Below are 18920 nucleotides of genomic sequence, written 5' to 3'. Positions count from 1 at the left end.
GTCCCAGTAAAAATAATCTCTCAAATGTGTACAGCAATTTTCATTTATGATTACACGAAGAACTGTGGAAGATATGGAGAGAATAGAAAATCCTTGATAATTGGAGCTCAGACTTAAAAAACATCTCATGTCCTGGATTATATTGCTGATTTGTTCAAGGCCATAGTGAAATACAAGTGTGGGGACGTACATTTGTACATGTACATGATATGTAGATATTATGATTATAGTGTGGGAAAAGGAGGAAGTGTGTTTTCTACAAATTCTTTCATTTCTCAATGGTAGTGTGGGTGTAAAACTGAGTAGTTTTGGTGGCAAATGTTTTTATCCCCATCAATTTGGGAGTTTGGTTTCTATTACCTCTTATTGCTTACTCCTGTCTGGTAAACATTGTACGCAGAATCATGTGCTTACCTCTTTTCAGATCTAATCCATTCATGAGTTTTAATAGCTGTGTTGAATCAGGGTTCCAACGGACCAAACGTTGTAGTACATCATCCCCGAGAAGAAATGTGGAAAATTGTTCAGAGCCGTGGCTGTTAACCATTGTGATGTTTTGCAACGTGACCGCCTAAATAATGACAGGCGTGGTACACTGTATGGTCTTGATAAAACAATGTGAAACTTTGAGTCGGAAGTTTGTTTTGATCTGCAATTTGGAGGGGATATAAAATCTGAATGTGATGGATATGTGTATGTTGTGATTGACCATCAAGTCCGCCATAAATCATTTATAATGTATGACATTTACATTTGGATATGATAGTAGAGATAGCTAAATAGATTAAATGGATACAGATTCATGCCATAAGTAAAGGGGATGATAGATCGATGGATGATATTGGACAGTTTGATGAATGGATAAAAACGGATGGAGTGGGAGGGGTCACTATACAGTAAAGTGAGTGGACAGACAGAAGGTATACATGTAGTTGACTAAATTCCGAGATCTCCTTGATCTGCTAACTTTATGGTCTAACAAAAGGTGAGACAAGTATATTTGTGCCTCCCTTTATTGTCTTCTTTAACTAAATGTTTTTGTTGTTGTTGTTTGTTTTGTTACTGCGGGGTCCTTTTCCGAAAGCCTCGAGTTCCTTCTTCTTCCCTTGAATGAGAGGTCTCCAGCCTAACCATAAATATTGAACAGGGCCCATGCAGAGAGATAAGCCTCAGGCTTTAATGAATCGCTATTAAACGAGTAGTTGCCAAATAAAGATTCTGCGTAACCTCTGCCGAGCACCTGTTTCTCTGCAGGCTAATTGGGACGTCTGCAAAAATCAGTCCACTTCAACTATTACGCCAAGTCACTGTGATTGGCACCATTCCACGACGTACATTGCGTTTTCCTCCTACGTGGCGGGAGACCGCCATGAGTTTTTGTGGATTGACATCCTCTGCCATCTTGTGTTCGTGGTTATCATTTTTCATCTATTTTTTTCGGCGGATCACCAGTAACAGAAGTCACATGTCGGGAAATTTGATCGCCTCGTGAATGACTCTCCTCTTTCAAAATCATGTGTAAAGTGGTCATGAGGTTGATGTTTTACCTCACAGGACTCAGTCCCATGTATTCATAATGATGTGTGTGGTCTTGTAGAGTCATTTGTCATACATGTAGGCCTACACATACACTATTGTACATACATGACATGTATTTTACACGAGATGTGGCACTACATCAAAAGTAGAGCACACCAATATTTAGCTCCATAGTATTAGTGGTTCAAACAACTTGAATTTCATCACTGCGATGCAGGTCATACCTTCAGTTGCAGTTTAGATATGAATAGGATTGTGAACTACAGTATTTTATTTCAATTCGAATGCTATAAAAAAGAATATATTCATTTTTGAGATATGAAGAAAATTATTTTTTTTGAATGCAAGTCTTAACTTGACGTGCTGTGCATCTGAGCTGCCATCGAAAGTGAGAGCACATCAACTTTTATTCTTTGGGCTGCGTCTCTTGAAATTGAGCATCGCCATGAATGCGATTCTGGACAGTGGGATCCAATGGGCCGTGGCCGCCTTCTTTTGGGATTAAAGCCAAACTGTGATGGGGGGCTTCCCCACTCTCTCTTTTTCTGTCTCTCTACTTATATTATGTGTAGATTTGATGGTGTACTGTATGTTGTCAGTGTGCCGTCATTAGAGCCGAAATGTTCCAAGCAATCCTTCTCCAGTCACACTGGCCAGACATTTCGCAAAGTGTCCAAAGATGTTTGACAAGCCCATCCTTGATGCTGGCAGACAACTTGCTGGATTTTTTCCAGCACCATTTGAGCCAAGTGGGACTATCACATGCTTGTAACTAGGCAAAGGAGTCGAACTTCATCTTGCACAATTGATGGATTGAAAGCTGTTCGCTCATGGTTTGACTATTTTTAACCCGCCGTGTCACGACAGTGACGACGTGTTGGTCCAGGCGCATAACTCGTGAGGCGGACAACATTTCTCCTTGGCAGCAGATTGTATTTCTATTTTACCCTCCTTTCATTTTCTCTTTCCTCTCAATTTTCCTTTTGTTTTCTTGACGGTCTAGAGAAAAGGCTAGACTGAGATCTCAGGAAGTTTGGTTATGAGTGATGCCTGGAGCGTCAGCGATATTCCTGTGGATAATGTTTGCTCAAATGACGGAGCATATTTTCTGCCATTTTAGAAAGGATATTATGTACACACAGATATTGTGTATGTCATTGTTGTGTCGGTGGCCTATACAGCACGCCACAGAGCCCCGTAGCATGCATTAGTTATCGACCACACTTTAAAGAGCACATAGATGATGGAATTGAAAGCTAATGGGACACAAGTAAAGGCCAGTTTAGGCTCTGTGGGCCTTTTTTTCCTACATGCCTCATTTTCCCTTTAGGTCCTCCAGTCTAATTTGCATTGGTTTTTGCAATGACTTGGTGGAGAAGAAACAGTGCCCCTGACTGTATGGGATGGTGTAGCCAGATGTTGTATAGAGCAGTGGTTTGTCTTCCTACCATGAAGGGCTGGCTAGCTTCATGGGGGTAAATGTGATCTGTGGCTGTTGTTCGGGAGTTATGCAAGAACAGAGCGCTGGTCAAGTACATTGTATGGTCACTGTGCATTGTTTGGTAGGTGTGCACTTCTTGATTTTTGGACAATGGGTACTTCAGGAGTAGTGCATGGGCTTATACAGATGCCCACCAAAGAAGCGTATGTATGGGTCCATGATATAACCCTGCCACAGTATGTTCTTCGGTTTATGATGCCCGCCATGTGTGCATTGTGGCCAAACTTGTGCTGAGGGTGAACATTTTGGATGAAGCTGGGTAAGATGTTAATTCATATGCCCCCTCTCCTCAAACATAGAGGCATCGTAAGAGGAAGAGAAGGAAGAACACGACAAACCCTTATGTACACGCCATCAATTATGCCAAGTCTCTAGCTGTTTGATGTTATTGGGCCCCGATTCCTCTCCCCCCTTTTTTTTTCTCTCCCCAGGCGAAAAGACAATGAAGAATTTCGAGTGGCAATCCTGCCAGCAAACTATGATAGCCTTCAGAGTAATTGTGAGGTACTAATGACTGATAGAAGATATTATTAGGGAGTGGGTCTTAGTCACTGGGGCTCGGTAAACAAAAAGCTTGGAGGGACAAACAATCCACTAAAAAAGCGAGTAAACAAAACGTGTTGGGCTTTGTAGGTTGGGCATGAGGGCTCCCCTCCGTCAAACATTTACCATTAGAGCTAGGATCCTAGCCTACAACTTCATACCCAAATAAACCATGATATGCTACATCATAATGTTTAAATTATTGACAGGGGGTCAGAAATGGAGACTACTGTGACTGTGCAGAACAGGTCTATTCCCTCTATGACCACCTGGTCATGTTTATCATAATTATGATTAGGCTTGTGTATCCAGACCATTTTATGAACACATGCATCCCAATTGCATGAGTAAAAAGAAGAGTTTGTAAATGCAACTAGACTAGAGGTCTTGCAGGATTTTATTGAAAGAAGGAAGGTGCGACTCTATGTAATATTGCTGGGATACAGCATGGGGTGATTGTTATGCCAGAAGATAGAAAATGGCTGGGAAAAGAGGCTAGTGTGCACTAATAATCTTATTGTCATTTATGATAAAGCATGAATGTAGTACACTGGGAATTACTTAAAGGGATATGGAAACTGAGAGTCCATGTACGTATGTGTTAACAAAGGGGCCATTGTTGTTACCTCAGCATTTTCCACCCAATTTTCCATCCATCATTACTTAGTTTCAGATTGAAAAAAGTTGGAATATGATGCTTGCATTCACAAGGTAGGGCCTATAGCACTCACAGTGTTACATTGTAGTTTGTGTTACAGTTCATGAAAGCAATGGAGATATCCAAACAGTTGTATATCTCTGCATGGGGGTGGGGGAAGAAAAGGAAAAATGTACTTCGTTGTTACTATGGTGACGTAGTGTTTCAGAAAGTTTGGATGCTCTGCTAAGATTTTACATCGGGTCAATGATACCATTGATATTATGAGGCCAGATGTTTTCAAATTCTGCACGATTAATTGTCTTTACGCTAAGATTCATGATATTCTGCTACATGGAATGGGCACCTTTGGTGTCACAGTTAAAAAAGGGGATATTTGCAGAATATAAAGATTTGTCTTAAAAGTCTTCCACACTCCTCCCAAAACTGGAGATAATACCACCTCACCACTTAACTCTTTTAAGCCCCATCAGCAACAGATATCATCAGTCAGATATTATAGTCTGAAAGGGTTGAATAAGGTGTCAACTATCCTTGAGGGCTCTCAATCATACATTGTATATTCATAGCGTTATGTACACATTTGTGCTGTGTATGCAGTTTTGAGCCTTAGCACTAGCAGTTTTATTAGCATCATGACCATTCTAATGAAATACATTTATCTTTGTTTTTGTTTTTTCTGTCTTGATTTATTGAACTCGTGACATTTGCAGGATATGCGCTGGTGACAAAATATCTGCCCCGCCTCACACCCCACCCCGACCTCACACGGTAGAGAATACGACAAAGAGATTAATTTGTCAACCGTTTCCTGTTCAGTTGATTATTAATCCTGTCAAAGTTGGGCAGAGTAAACAGTCTGACACTTATCACCAGCGTAGAATTAAAGTCTGCATTACGAGGGCTTACCGGTCTCATCTCAAATGCCATGGGTTTTTTCCTGACTCATTGTTGCTGAGGTCACGCTGTGTTTTCGTTATTTTTCGCTGCCTTGATTCTGCGAAGGACAGGCCTGAATTTTGACTGATAAACCAGGGATATTGTTTGGATATTTAATGTTCTCTGCGGATTGTGTGAAAGCCTGATCATTTCATATCTAGCAGACTGCTGCAGACTGGCATTTGTACATGCTCAATTTGCCAGAAGCAACCAATACTCCCTGTGGGGAAAAAGAAATGTGAGATTAGTGGGCACTGGCCTGGTATATACTATAAAATTAGACATTTTCCTATGCCTGCCTGAAATTTTCATGAATTTTGTGAGGAGCGAAGATTTGTGAAAGTGAAATGCATGCAAAAGTTCTTATCTACACAATGCACTGTGGCAACACCAGAAAGAGTCACGCTGCGAAAAAGACCATAGGCTCTGACTGACAAAAGTTTAATGCCACAAGGTTTTCTGGTTTTGCATTAACCCGCTGAGGACGGACTGATTTTGCTTTAACACTTATTTCCCATAGACACCTGCCCAAGTATACTCGGGGACTCGTCCTCAACGGGTTAAGAGTCATTTGCCCCTTACCCAAGAGCACTTTTGGTCAACATTATAGCAGAAATATTGTGTGTGTTATTCTGATGTGGCATGCTTCTTCTGTTTGGTTATGGTGCTATATCATGAGGAGAGGTGGTACAAACTACATTGTCACCTTTTTAATTGATTCTCTGTTTTCATTGGTAGTAGTAAAAGTGATTGCTTGTCATTATACACTTGTATTTTTACACCAGCGCTGAAGGCAGAGCCTGTGCAGGATCAAAGGCATGGAAACCATCATTACACCCTGAGACAAATAATACGTATACAATGTGTAGTTTCAGTATTCACGGAAAGTTCTGCGCAATTATGCTAATATCATGCTTTGTTCCATCAGATGAATTTGATACAGTTTTATGTCAGATTTCTGGCAAATTGACAATATTATGTGTATAATTGTTGTGTGATATTAGTGTAATGTTAGTTCACTAGTATCTTAAAGAACAGATTAAACAAAATATACATTGTACCACCTCACAAAATGTGTACAAATCTTTATAAGCTTGCATAAGAATCATGCAGCACAAAATACACTAACATTTCCACTCTGCAAAATACTCCTCACATAGTAGGAAGTAGGTAGTTTTGAAGGAAGTAAGTTGTTGGAAGTTTCTCTTCCTCCAGCCCTAGCAAGCCTTCTAGCTTACGCATGAGACGTGGCAGTCAGCAGCTAAATTCCTCGAAAAACACATTTCGATCTCTCGCCGTGTTGCTCCCCCTCCTGCATTGACCATTCATAACGAAGACAGTGATTGGTATTAGTGCGATTATGATTAAGATAATGGTTGAGTTAATGATGATAATGTTTGTATAAAGTGAGGGTGATGGGACTGATAATCTAAAGATAATTGCTCTGCCAGTGACAGTGATGATATTGTCAGTAATTTGCAGTTAGTAAATGAAGGGTTTGTCCCACAATAAATGTTTGGGGACACTGATGAAGCTGGTACTCAATGCCTATTAGACGCAAAACTGATGGCTTCGCTTAAGACTGAACCAACACTAATAGGCTCTCCTGGGGTTTTTCTCAGACAATTGCCACGTCATAAAAATGATTTTTTTTTTTTTTTTGCCTGTGCTGCTAAGTATGATATTATTTGGAAACAGTTTGCTTTTGGTTATCAAAGTGATGTTGTTGTTATTTCAAAAATCTCTGCCACTGAGTGAAATATTATACTTCCACGTGCTCTAGGTCCAGCTTAATGGTTTTGGTTTCATATTGAAATATATGCCTGCTATACCGCAAAGAGAAAACAGCTGCACCTTGGAAGAGGAAGCGTGGGGGATTCTTTGTCCAGGATGTTGCGTATTTAGTTCAAAACGGCCTTGTTTTTCCCTTGTTTTTCTCCTTTTTGTTGTATTTGCTGGCTGATGACACCTGTACTAAATTCTGGGCCAGTTTAAGTATGACAATCAGTAGCACATTATTCATCGCGAGTTAAAACATCACGTGCTGGAACCCATCGGATTATGTACAGAGTCTATGGGGACATGAAGAGTCAAGGAGGGAGTGGGGTAATTGTGGGACAGGAGGGGGGGGGGCGGCTCAGCACTATCTGTGTTTACATGATAAGAAGGTGTGCAGTTAATGTCCATTCAGGTTGATCTGGTACAATAACCACCACCTGTAGGATATTTCCGTATGTTTTTCACCCCTGTGTGTGCTAGCTCTCATAAAATGTGATGTAGCCTTTGCCCCCAGTCTCTGGTATATATAATGTTTATCTCCTGAACTTCTTTTTTATTTCTATTTCTGCACCCTTGATGATCCTCACCCTGGTCTCAAGGCTATCTATTTTCAGAAAAATGAATGAGTCACAAATTTAGAGTAATAACAACCCCTCACAAAAAAGTATGTTTGTTTGTTGGTTGCACCTCAGTAAGATTAAAAAAAGAAACAACATCAAGATAATTCTCTTTTTTGAACTTTTGAAAAGGACTATGTCATATTAATTATTTTTAAAAAGATTACAGAGAGAGGTTAAAGAGGAAAAAAGAGTTACGTTGAAAACAGACGGAAGTTCTCATTGTAATATATGTTTTGAGGTGATTTATTGGTGCTATTGACTGTATTTCTTTCTATAGCTCAGCATTCAAAATATTCCAAACAAGCCCCCTTTGTCCATTGACCCAGTTGACTATTGCTGAATACTGTATGATCTTTATTTGTCACGGCATTTATGACCAAGGTAATAAGTCATTTGGTCTGTAAGGCATGTCATTATTCTGGAAGCTGCATAATGCTTTAATTCCAAACAATGCTACCGATATATGATCACAGAGTAATCTAGTTAGGAAGCTCTCAAACCTCTCTCTTTTTTTTTATGCTCTCCTTTTTTTCTTTTTTTTCTTCAGCAGATTCATTCAGTGGTAGATGCAAATTTGTTCTCGCGTAAATGGATGCTTGTACCAGTGCGAATCACTCATTCTGCCCGTTTTATTCGAGTATTTCGGGGCAAAAGCCTATTAAGGCATTGCCGCTGCTGTTCAGCCTTTCATCCTTGGGGTTTCGGAACAAGCTTGTCATCTATTTATGGCTTCCGTCTTTTGCCTAAGCCCGCAGTGTTGTGCAGGTCATGCTGGAGCTGTTGATGGTTGGTTGCCCCCCCCCCCTCTCTCTCTCTCTCTCTTGCAGTCTATCATGTGCAAAGTGTATTGCCCGGTCTTGTAAAGAGGGTGTTCTGCTAATTAATTGTCCGGCAGGTGCACACAGAATGCTGTGTGTGCGTCAAAACCAAGCAACAGAGCCGTGCCGTCAAGAGCATTGTGCTCTCTTGGGGGAGAAAAAAAAGAAGATATAAAGAAAATAAACATTCGAAAACAAAACAAAACATGGAATGAAAATAAAACGGTACGCTCAGCCGGAGTCACCTCCAACTTTGGTGGTGTTCTTTGTTTGGACTTGTATGTCTATGAGGGACTTATCAGTCTTTGAGCCATCCTTCGCAGGAATCCAGGTAATTTTAAACACAGATAGAAAATATATGCCATGCAAACAGGCCACAAAATATGCTACCTCCTGGTAACCATCCCTCAGAGTAATGGATCCTTGTACATATTGTAGGTAGCTCTGAAAATGCACCCATTCTGCCCCCCCTCAAATAGTTATGTTTTTCCATATGTTGTCACAAGAGATATTATTTCAAAGTGATATAGTAAGTTCGTAATTTTTTTTGGCACAAATTATCCACATTTTGAGTGATGGGAAATGAAAATACACCATTATTCTTCAAAACTTATAAGCTCTTGAGTTTATATGCTTCCAATCAGGGCCCCGTTGCAAGAAAGTTGCAATCAATTGCAAATAATTGCTAATTTTGAAACAACCATTCTGATTGGCTCAGGGTCTGCCCTATTAAGAAGACATGCATGCAACAATGATTTTGATTGGCCAGTGACAATCAGTTGCAATTTAAACGCAAAGTTTCTAGCAACGGGGGCCTGCTGCAGGGAGAAGAATCACATTTGTCCAGGAAATGTTCCTCATAACAATTGCTAGGCTAATACAATGTGTTTGTTGTTAGAGAAATGATTTCAACCTGCACTGTATAAATGCAGGGAGGTGGGAAGATTCCCACCTCCCTGATAAATGGCAGAAGTCAGTGTCCAGTGTGACGTATGCTGCCCACTGAGGTTGAATGGACGAGAGCTATCAGATGGTCACTCCCCTCAGCCCTGGGTTTTGGAAATTTTGGCGATGACGTGAACAACGCTCGGTGAAGGACACTATCGCAGAGATCTGCCACTGGATCTGCCCGTGAGTGAGCTCCATGCAAGGTCATGTGACCCAGGGCACGCCGAGTCGCATGCAAGGAAGGTGCGTCTTGTCCACCTCTCGCTGTTAGCAGCCTTCACCCCCCTCCAACCTTTGGGTGTGACCCAACTTGACAAGGGGGGCAGGAAGCAGTGGTTGCCATTGATAACCCCATTCTGAGTGCGGTTCCCTCTCTAACCCCCAACCGTACCCACAGCCCATGGCCAGAACCAGCAGGGGAGAACCCCGTTTCCATGGTAACACACTGCTTCATCAGCTCTGTGGTAGTGGCACATCCTTATCCCTGGTTGCCATGCAGGGCAAGGTACGAATGAACAGGGTTGTGGACAGTAAACACACAATTACCCCCCCCCCCCCCCCCCCCCCCCCCCGATCTGTCAGTCAGCATCTTCATAGATAAATTTTCATCCAATTTCTGGCGTCAAGAGGATCAGTCATTTGGAGTCATGTCTCGTCACCAAGAGCATAATATTCAGAGTTGCTTTTCAGCAATCAGCTTGGAACAAAGACAAAATATTCACAGAGGCAAAATTGAAAAAAATAAACAGCACCCAAAAGCATGGAATAATTTTCAAACTCAAATTTGATTAGCAATGTCAGCTGATGAAAAATATCTTCAATGATATCCTGTACACTTCTATGTAAGAAAACTGCTACACAAAAGTTTGTTTGTGTAGCAGTGGTGTAAAAATGCATAGCAAATTGCGATGCGATACCAGGAAAATTATTCCCTGCAAAAGCCTAATATTAAGAGAGCTCTGTCTTCATCAGTCCATTCATGTATGGTATAAGTTATGTATTCTGAATTGCTGCAGTTTTCAAACTCGTATATAGATTATATTGAAAAAATGAGGTACAATTCTGCTTATTATAAATGCATCAATAATAAATTAATAAATAATAAATGCATCTAATAATGTAGATCATTATTGAAATATATGCTTTGACAATTTTAGAGATGATACAAAATCAGACTCATTCAAGCATGTCTTAGCAAAGTTTTCTACCACATTTTAGTGTGGATAAAGACAGTCATATTGCTGTATTAATGGTAGTAAAATGCTCTTCATCAGAAGTAAGCTCTGTCACAGTGGTATGATAATGAGTAGCGCTGGGACCATGCAACGCTCGCAGCATTGATACCAGGACGAGTTACCGCATGAGTAAGCCGAATTGTGGGTCATCCACATCGGGACCACATGCTTGTTCTGGGATGCGAATTTGCAGTATAGGCTGGCTGGCTGTGCGATTCGGGCAGGGTTTTCAGGGTGCACATAACTGCTGTTGGCACATAGTGCAGAGTGCATCACGGAACCCATAGCAGGGCATGTGTGAAACTCATTAGCTGCGATCTGTCAAGACCACTAGGGCTTCGGCGTGTCTGCGCCCCGTGTTTTCCAACAAACACATTAGTTTTCCGTCTGACTTCACTGGGGCTGGATGCCCCGGCGAGTGCGTTACGACTAATAACGCTTCCGAGGCCCCTATGAGCACCGAGAGAGATGACAATAATGGAGGCTAAGGGCAAAGCATGTTATCGTTACTGCTGGGGTTTATTTCGTAATAAGTACTCCGTGCCTTCTGCAATATGAATTGATGCATGCAGAAACGTCAACATTTATTCATAGGGATGTATGAATCATACACTACAAATCTTTCTCCTTATCTATGTGTGGCCCATGGAATGGTGGATAGAAGAACTACACAAAAAAGCTGATGAAATCACTTCTTTGATGGTGCTTTTCAAAAGCTGCACTGGTTAGGAGGGTAATAGGGTCTTGCACGATATTGTAGTGTCGTGCAAAATACTTGATGGACAAACGATCTGCATTGAATATTGTGTTACATCTAAATCCAATGTGTTTTCATTAATAGCACCTTTAACCCTTTTCATGCTGTGTTTTCCAATTGGCTCAGATGTCTGGAATCTGATTTTAATGATATAAGGGATTACCTAATCCCCCTAATCCCTGCTGTGTCCCTATTCCCTTCCCATTGCACTGTGAGGTGAAATAGCTACACCTGAGTGAGCTTGCCAATCTAAAACTCAAGGTCAAATTTGGATGAATGTACTACCATGTAAATGCTGATTGAGAAGCTTGGCAGGTTACTGTAAAACATGATATATTCGCGGCATGAATTTTTTGCGAATTGGAGCCCACGGCCTTTTTTGCGGCATGAAATTTTCGCGAACTGCCACTGGCATTCAATGCATATAGTGTAGACAAGAACTTTCGCGTGCATTTTAATTTCGCGAATCTTGGCGCTCACGAAATTCGCAAAATTAAAATGCACGCGAACATTCCTCGTTTTACAGTATTTCAAGCTCTGTGCCTTGTCACGCAAAGAGTTTAACATGTGATTACCAGCCCACAGATATCATTCTAAGTCATTCGTGTATTACTTCTTGACAGAAACCTTTTGGGATAGAGCAAAGCTTCATGAATTTGGGAAAATTGTTTCTCATATATCATCTATTGGGACGAAGAAGAAGAATCGATATTCTTAGCCCAATTATGGAAAAGTACTCGCCAAGAGAATTTAATTTCCTTTACTGAATTAAGAATAATTATCTTTCTTCATTTCTGTTTGATATTCTTTATACTGATAGAAAGAGAAAGACAGAAAAAAAAAATGGGGGGGGGAGAGGAAGAAAAATTGTGTTCCACAGAAGTGATTGAGGAGATTTTTTTTTCACATTCATGAGGGACGACATTTCCATACTTACTTTGAACACAGCAAGGTCCACTGGATAAGAAATGCATTGGATGGAATTCATGTGATTAACCATTTGAAACCAAAATCAGAAATGTTTAATTTTCTCAAAAGAGACGTCCATGACTGAAGCAATATTGGAACTTTGCAATGTGAAAAGAGAAAAATGCTAACGAAAGAAAAGAGAAATAAAAGGAGAGATTTAAGGAGACCCGGACGAATTGTGTATCAGTATTCACCTTTCAGGTATGTCGTGATGATGGGTCCCATTTTGGTTGGATTTAATGAAATGGAGAAGATGGGCCCAGCAGTTTTTCAGAGTGCATCTCCGGATTTCACCCTAATGAACTTTTGTCCAGGTTTGAGGGTGGCAAATGGGAGGAATGAATTCGGCACTTTTGGTGGTTTCTGTCACTCCGTAGCAACCTCCTCAATCCCCACACCCCCCCCCCCCCCACCCCCACCTCATCTTGAATCCTTCTCCACCGGCAATAAAATTTCATCCTCAAACACACACCTTCCTTCATAGCGGCAAGAACCATTCTCCACATTGGCGCTAAGTGCTCGGCAGAGAGCTCTAGAAAGAAAAGTGTTACATTTAGTACCTCTCATCGGGAAATGGATGATATCGGGAGAAGGGGAGAGAGGGGTAGAAACTGGAGGATGAGGGGGACACAGTGAGGAGATGGAGATAGGAGAGAGAGAGGAGGAGGAGGTGGGGGGGGGGGAGAGTGAGGAGGAAGATGTAACTCGTTCCAGTTTAATTGTACTTTTGCGCCCTGAGTGAAACCATCACGACAGAAAGATGTCCCACCGAGGGATTCTTCTCCTGAATGGAGAGCTCCAAAGGAAAGTGCAGGAGAGGTGACATGCGCATTGTCCAGGGTCTTTCCCTTTTTTTCCCCTAACCCTCTCGCTCCTTCTCTCGCTCTCTTCCCATACTTCTCTCTCGACCCTGCCTCTTTCTTTTTTGGCTCATCTTTCTCATCCCTGGTGGCGTTCCTGTCTCTCGGCATCATGCAATTTCAATCGGGATGGGAGAAGGAGCAGGAGGAGGAGGAGAGGATGGAGGGATGGTGAGATAGAAATCAAACGGATGAGAGAAAGTACCTGGGAAGCGGGAGCCACTCTACCTCACACCACAGCCCACTCTTGGCCCCCCTCAAGCATGTTCATTTCTCATTTCACGCAATTCTCACCTGTAATCTTTTTCTCACTCTTTCGATATCTCTCTCTCCCCTCTCCCCCCTCTCTATCTCTCTTGTTATTTGCCCTTTCTCTGCCTGCTATATGTTTTATATACCCCCTGTCCATTTCTCTCCCTGTTAGCCTTTTCTCAGGATAACCACATATATTTTTCTCTTACTCTATCTGTCTCTCTCTCGCTTCTTCTCCCCCTCTCTCTTTCCACCTCCTATCTCTCATTCCCACTCGTTCTTTCTCTCCCCCTCCCTTCCTCTCTCTCTCTCTCTTACACACTCGTTCTCTTTTCCCATCTCCCGCTGCCCCAGTACCGTGTGATTCATCGAACCTGCGGCGATTGAAGAAGTAGATTATATTTCATCGGCAGCATAATATATCACATTAATTATAACTTGCATCTGCACTGTGCCCCTACCCAGCACTCCCTCGTGCAGTTGTAGTTAATGAATTTCATCTCGATTTATTACCCACCAGTTATGTGGTTTTGCCCCTACACATAATTGTGTATGTGTGCAGATGTGCATCTGTGTGTTTGTGTGTGTGTGTGTGTGAGCCTCGTCCCTTGAATTTGATTGCTTTGGTTTTTGTAGCAGTGTTTTGCATTTCTCCTTGCATTTTTTTTTTTTTTTGGGGGGGGGTAAAAGAATGAGAAGTGTCCACAAAAAGATTATGTGCATGCTGCCAACTTAGGAGAGGAATCAGTGTCGATGTCGTTCCATCCAATTTAATCGAGCTCGGCAATGGAACTCGTTCTATTCTCGCCGTTCCCTCCGCTGTGCCAACCAATTTCCTATTCATGAATGTGATGCCTGAAATATCCACATTGTGTCAGTGAACTTGAATGATTGCCAATAAAAGACTTGTTTAAGCATAGCTGGAAAGATGGGCATGTGATAAAAGGCAGATTCATCGTACATGTATTCCGGTACTCGCATAAAAAAAAAACAGAAAGAAAGATGTGAGTGATAATGATTCTGGATGAAAGAAGCAAAATGCAAATGAGCAATTGGAGATCGTGAAATTATAGCGGCAAAGCTGACCATGATTTTATTGTGGTACTGATGATTCAGGTTTTCAGCAATGTAATCATCTTAATCATCATATTACATAGATGCAGCCACTAGCTAGCAGTGGGTGAAAGTATATTTTCAGTTGAGAAGAAAAAGAGATAAAAACAAACAAACACATATGTATTTAATTAAAATGATATATAGATTGAAATTTTATAGATTAAATCAATATATGAATATATACATATACCATAGCATATACATATAACATATGTTTATTTATTTATTTATTTATTATTTTGTATGATATCAAAGAGGGCTATACATTGTAGCACTTTGGCTGTACATTGACCCTTTTTGTGCATTTAGGACATACTGTCATTGGCTCTGACCATAATTGGATGTCATCCACACAAAACTGGAAGATAATCCCAGCAAATGCAGTATCTCTGTTATTAGCACATTCTAAAGTGACAACCCTGGGCTTTGCTGTTTGGCATAATGAATGGATAATTCACTTTAGCGAGTGCTTGTGTGTCTATGGGCGTGTGTGTGCTTTGTTCATTTTCATGCCCGAATTATGTTTTTTCATTTCTTTTCGGGGGGGGGGGGGGGGGGGGGGGGGTGGAATATTAGTGAAAAAGTTCTTTGACCTCTCGGACTGAGAGATGCTCAGTCCCACATAGAGGCATTTATTGAGGCACAACACCGCTCTGCTGCGGGTCATGGTCGAAGGCATTGATTGCTCCCCTGCTGCATTCGCTCATGCTGAAACCAGAGCATCAATTTGTGGCTAAAAATTGACCATTTCCCCCTCGTTTCTTATCTGACTGGCCCCTGCACAGTTGACTACTTCTGTTCCGTAAAGTTAAAGATTCTGCCTTCCACATGTACTATACAATAATATGCAGTATGTCTGCTTCGATTACTTTATCACTCACTTTAGTACATCCCTCAAACTTTGTACAGTTATTGAGAAAAAAACATAGAAGATTTAAAACGCCATTTACCGAACAGTACATTTTGAAAACTCTGATCACCAAGGCTCCCCCCCCCCCCCCCCCGCCATGTACGCACTCTTTCGTCCAGGCTTAATTGTCACGATGGTTGAGAAATATCACAAAGTAGGAGCTTTTGAACTGTAATCACTCAAAAAGTGAAACTGAAACATATCTGTTCTATTTTGCTACATTTGATATGCTTGGTGCATGCGAATATTACATATTTGCTGACATGTGTGCATTTTTTTTTGTTTTCATTTTGTTTTCCGTGGTACAGGGGATTTGGATTCGTCACGTTCTCGGATCCCGCCACCGTAGAGAAAGTAATTCAGAGAGGAACGCACGAGGTCGACAAGAAAAAGGTAAGACGGTGATCACCGATTAGCATTTATTGCAGATGAAGAGAGATACATCCTTGCTTAAGTCATACAGCTGTAGAATGATATAAGCATGATATTAGTAGAACGTTGGGTATCTGTTGTGCGTGTGTGTGTGTGTGTGTGTGTGTGTGGTATCTCTGCCTAGCTAATAAACAAACCCCTCCATTTGGGGAAAATGCCTTCGTATGTTAATGATGTTGCTGCAAGGAGTGAGGACATGGGGTAAGGTATTGTGGCTTTTTTTGTTTTTTGCCCCTGGAGATCCCCCTCTCAGCTCCCACATCATCAGCCTCACCAATACCTTTTGTGGAAGTATATATCAAGGGTTAAGCCAATTAACCGATACCATTGATCAGAAAAACATCCACTCCAAAGAAAGGATGGTTTGCAAACCACAACATTACCCTTGGTTACATTCTCTGATGGTGTACAGACAAGATTCTTTTCTTCCATGCTACCACCACCAAAAAAAGAAAAGAAAAGAAAAGAAAAAAAGGAAAGGCTGAGGATGGGAAAAGAGAGATATAACAGACGAGCAGGTGCATCCGTCTCTTTCCTGCCAGACTTGATGAAAAATGATAACTGTGCAATCATAACAACTGGCTGATGGTAGTAACTCTGGGGAAATGTAACCATTTGTTAAAGGGATAGTAAAGTATTTGTGGAGATGAGGATTGGCCTTTTAACTTTTTGCGAGATACCAAGAAACCACTTATGAAATAGCACAGAACATGCCATTCTAAGAGGAATTCAAAGTTTATTAGATGAAGATTGATATTGGAATGGCTGGGACATCTAAAAACAAAGTAAAACAAAGCGGTCGTAATAAATTGTGGGTCCCGCCTTCTATTAGGATCACTCTGTTCTGGATATCTCGGCAATTTTCATGAAATAATTGGTGAATTCCTCTTGGAATTACATGCTCTTTCATATTTCATGCGAGGTTTCTCGTTATCTCACCAAAACAATGTTAGAAATGTGAAGTAAGGTCTTAACCAAAACTATACAATCCCTTTAAAAACTGTCAGAACTTTGCCAGAATGGCTGCTTCTATTTTTCTTGGGGGGGGGGGGGGGGGCAGAGGGGGGCAGGGGAGGGGTTGGTATGAATTAAGTACGAATCAAGTACGAGATCATTGTAAAAACTTGCCTACACTAGACAATCGGGGGGAAAAAGCTACCAACACACACACAAAATTGTATGGAACAACTTGAGTGAATGATGTGAATGGTTCATTGTGTCTTACTTCCTGATATTCATGCTTCTGTAGTAGATTTGTTGATGTATACATGTATAAATGTACTATGAATAGAGATGTGCCATTCAACATCTTTGTTATGGATTGATCTGGTTGTCTTACGATAACTGCCTCCGTAAGGTTTCATACCAGGTAGAGTATGCTGGGTAGTTTTGGACCAGAACAATCTTATATATCAGTGGTCAAAAACTGAAGTGCTTGTGAAGTTTGCTCAAGAAGAGAGGGTATATAGTTTCTAGCCTATGTTTTCAAAGCCAATGTTTTTGAAAGAAAAATAAAGAAAGGAGAAAAAAAAAGAGAATCAAGCAAAACAAACAAATAACAAACAAACAAAATGGACCAAAGCAGTGGGGACAATGTCTACTGTCTGTGACCCTCGTAGCTTTTGCAACTCGTGTTTGCCCCAGCGTACAAAATTGTAATACTTGGCTGAGGTTTAGCCTTGTGCGGGGATAGATTAACATGTGGAATTGCGCTAGATTGCGAACAGCGGTAATTGAGATTTTCACCTGTGGAGATTAGAGAGAGAGAGAGAGTGAAAGGATGTGAGTGATTGTGTGTGTGTGTGTGTGTGTGTGTGTGTGTAAAGTGTGGTCCTATTCTGTTCTACACCAAAGTTGACAGGAGGTCAGTGACCTGACTTACAGTAGGTCCCAGGATTGAGAGAGAGATAGAGAGAGGGAGAGATAGAGGGAGAGGGGGCTTGTAAGGTCAGCCACAGGGAATCAGAGCAGGGTATGTTTTTTTTTTCTCTATCTATATTTTTTCATTCTTTCAGTCCAGGGCATGAATTAGCTAATTACTTACTACTAATAACTTTGTTACAGCTCATGTGTATGTGTAGTTTTGGTATACAGTATTAGGCCCTATCCCTCTTCTCCCCTGCCCCCCCCCCCCCCCTAAAGAAATAAGAAATGGCCTTGCTGTATGCCCAAGTCCAAGAAAAGACATCTGACATTGTCTGTGCACATTTGAATTATAATCTCATAATGCAACACTGTCCAAAAATGTAGCAATCAAGCAGCAGAAATATTTTTGTTCATGGGCAAAGAAAATACCTGTACCTACAATACATTGTCCCACACACCTACTGTTGTGTCGAGTTTAGAGAACATAGTCTTTCCACCTTGTAGCATGCTGTTTACCCATTGATAGTTCACAGTATTGGAACTGCAGATATGTCATAATCATAATTGATGATTTATTTCGTTGTCACAACTATTTTCAAAGTAATTATGTAGCATTCATAGAAGGAAAGAATAATAGTAGGTCAAAGGGGACTTGTTTTGATATGTATTTTGTTGTTGTTGTTGGCACTCAAAGGAAGGTATTTGTCTTTCTATGGTATACTGTTTTTCTGTGTAGCTGGGTGTGTTTTGATGATTTCATTGTAATGTAATCTAATATCCTCTTCCCACCCCGCCCCCCACCTACAAGATGTAAGAAGAGAGAAAAGAATTCCCACTCAGTTCAGTTGCATGCCAGCTAACCTATTGTGATAAGTGCATTATTCAGATATTTATTGGAGCATATTTCCTGTTCCGTGTTTTCCTCTTATGTGTTAAGGATTGGGTGTAGGGAAAGATGTGTTATATTGCGCCTCTCATTTGTTAAACAACAGCTGTGACCGACATATCCTAAATGATGCAATCCTCCATGTCATGTGTTAGCCCTTAGGGCAGCTATTGTGTCCATTGTTTGGCACATAAGTGGGATAGTATATGGCTGGTATACTAGTGAAATGAAATTTGAATGTCATTTGGTATACACCTTGTTGTGTGTGTGTTTGTGCGTGTGTGTGTACGAG

At 41.1% G+C, this 18920-nt stretch overlaps 1 protein-coding gene across 1 annotated transcript in view; it reads left to right on the top strand.

Moving 5' to 3' along the window:
* LOC139727531 (RNA-binding protein Musashi homolog 2-like) overlaps positions 1-18920 on the top strand; it is a 62808-nt gene that overhangs the window by 8351 nt on the left and 35537 nt on the right. The window contains exon 4 of the mRNA XM_071638505.1: positions 15753-15837. Coding sequence (XP_071494606.1) covers positions 15753-15837 — 85 coding nt within the window. The remainder of the gene's footprint in view (positions 1-15752; positions 15838-18920) is intronic.

Source organism: Diadema antillarum, unplaced genomic scaffold (genome assembly GCF_040938485.1).
Source record: "Diadema antillarum isolate AM-2024a unplaced genomic scaffold, OU_Dant_1.0 seq00000135_RagTag, whole genome shotgun sequence".
Lineage (NCBI taxonomy): Eukaryota > Metazoa > Echinodermata > Echinoidea > Diadematoida > Diadematidae > Diadema > Diadema antillarum.
Note: the sequence above shows the minus strand (reverse complement) of the source record. Positions and strands in the feature narration are given on the sequence as shown.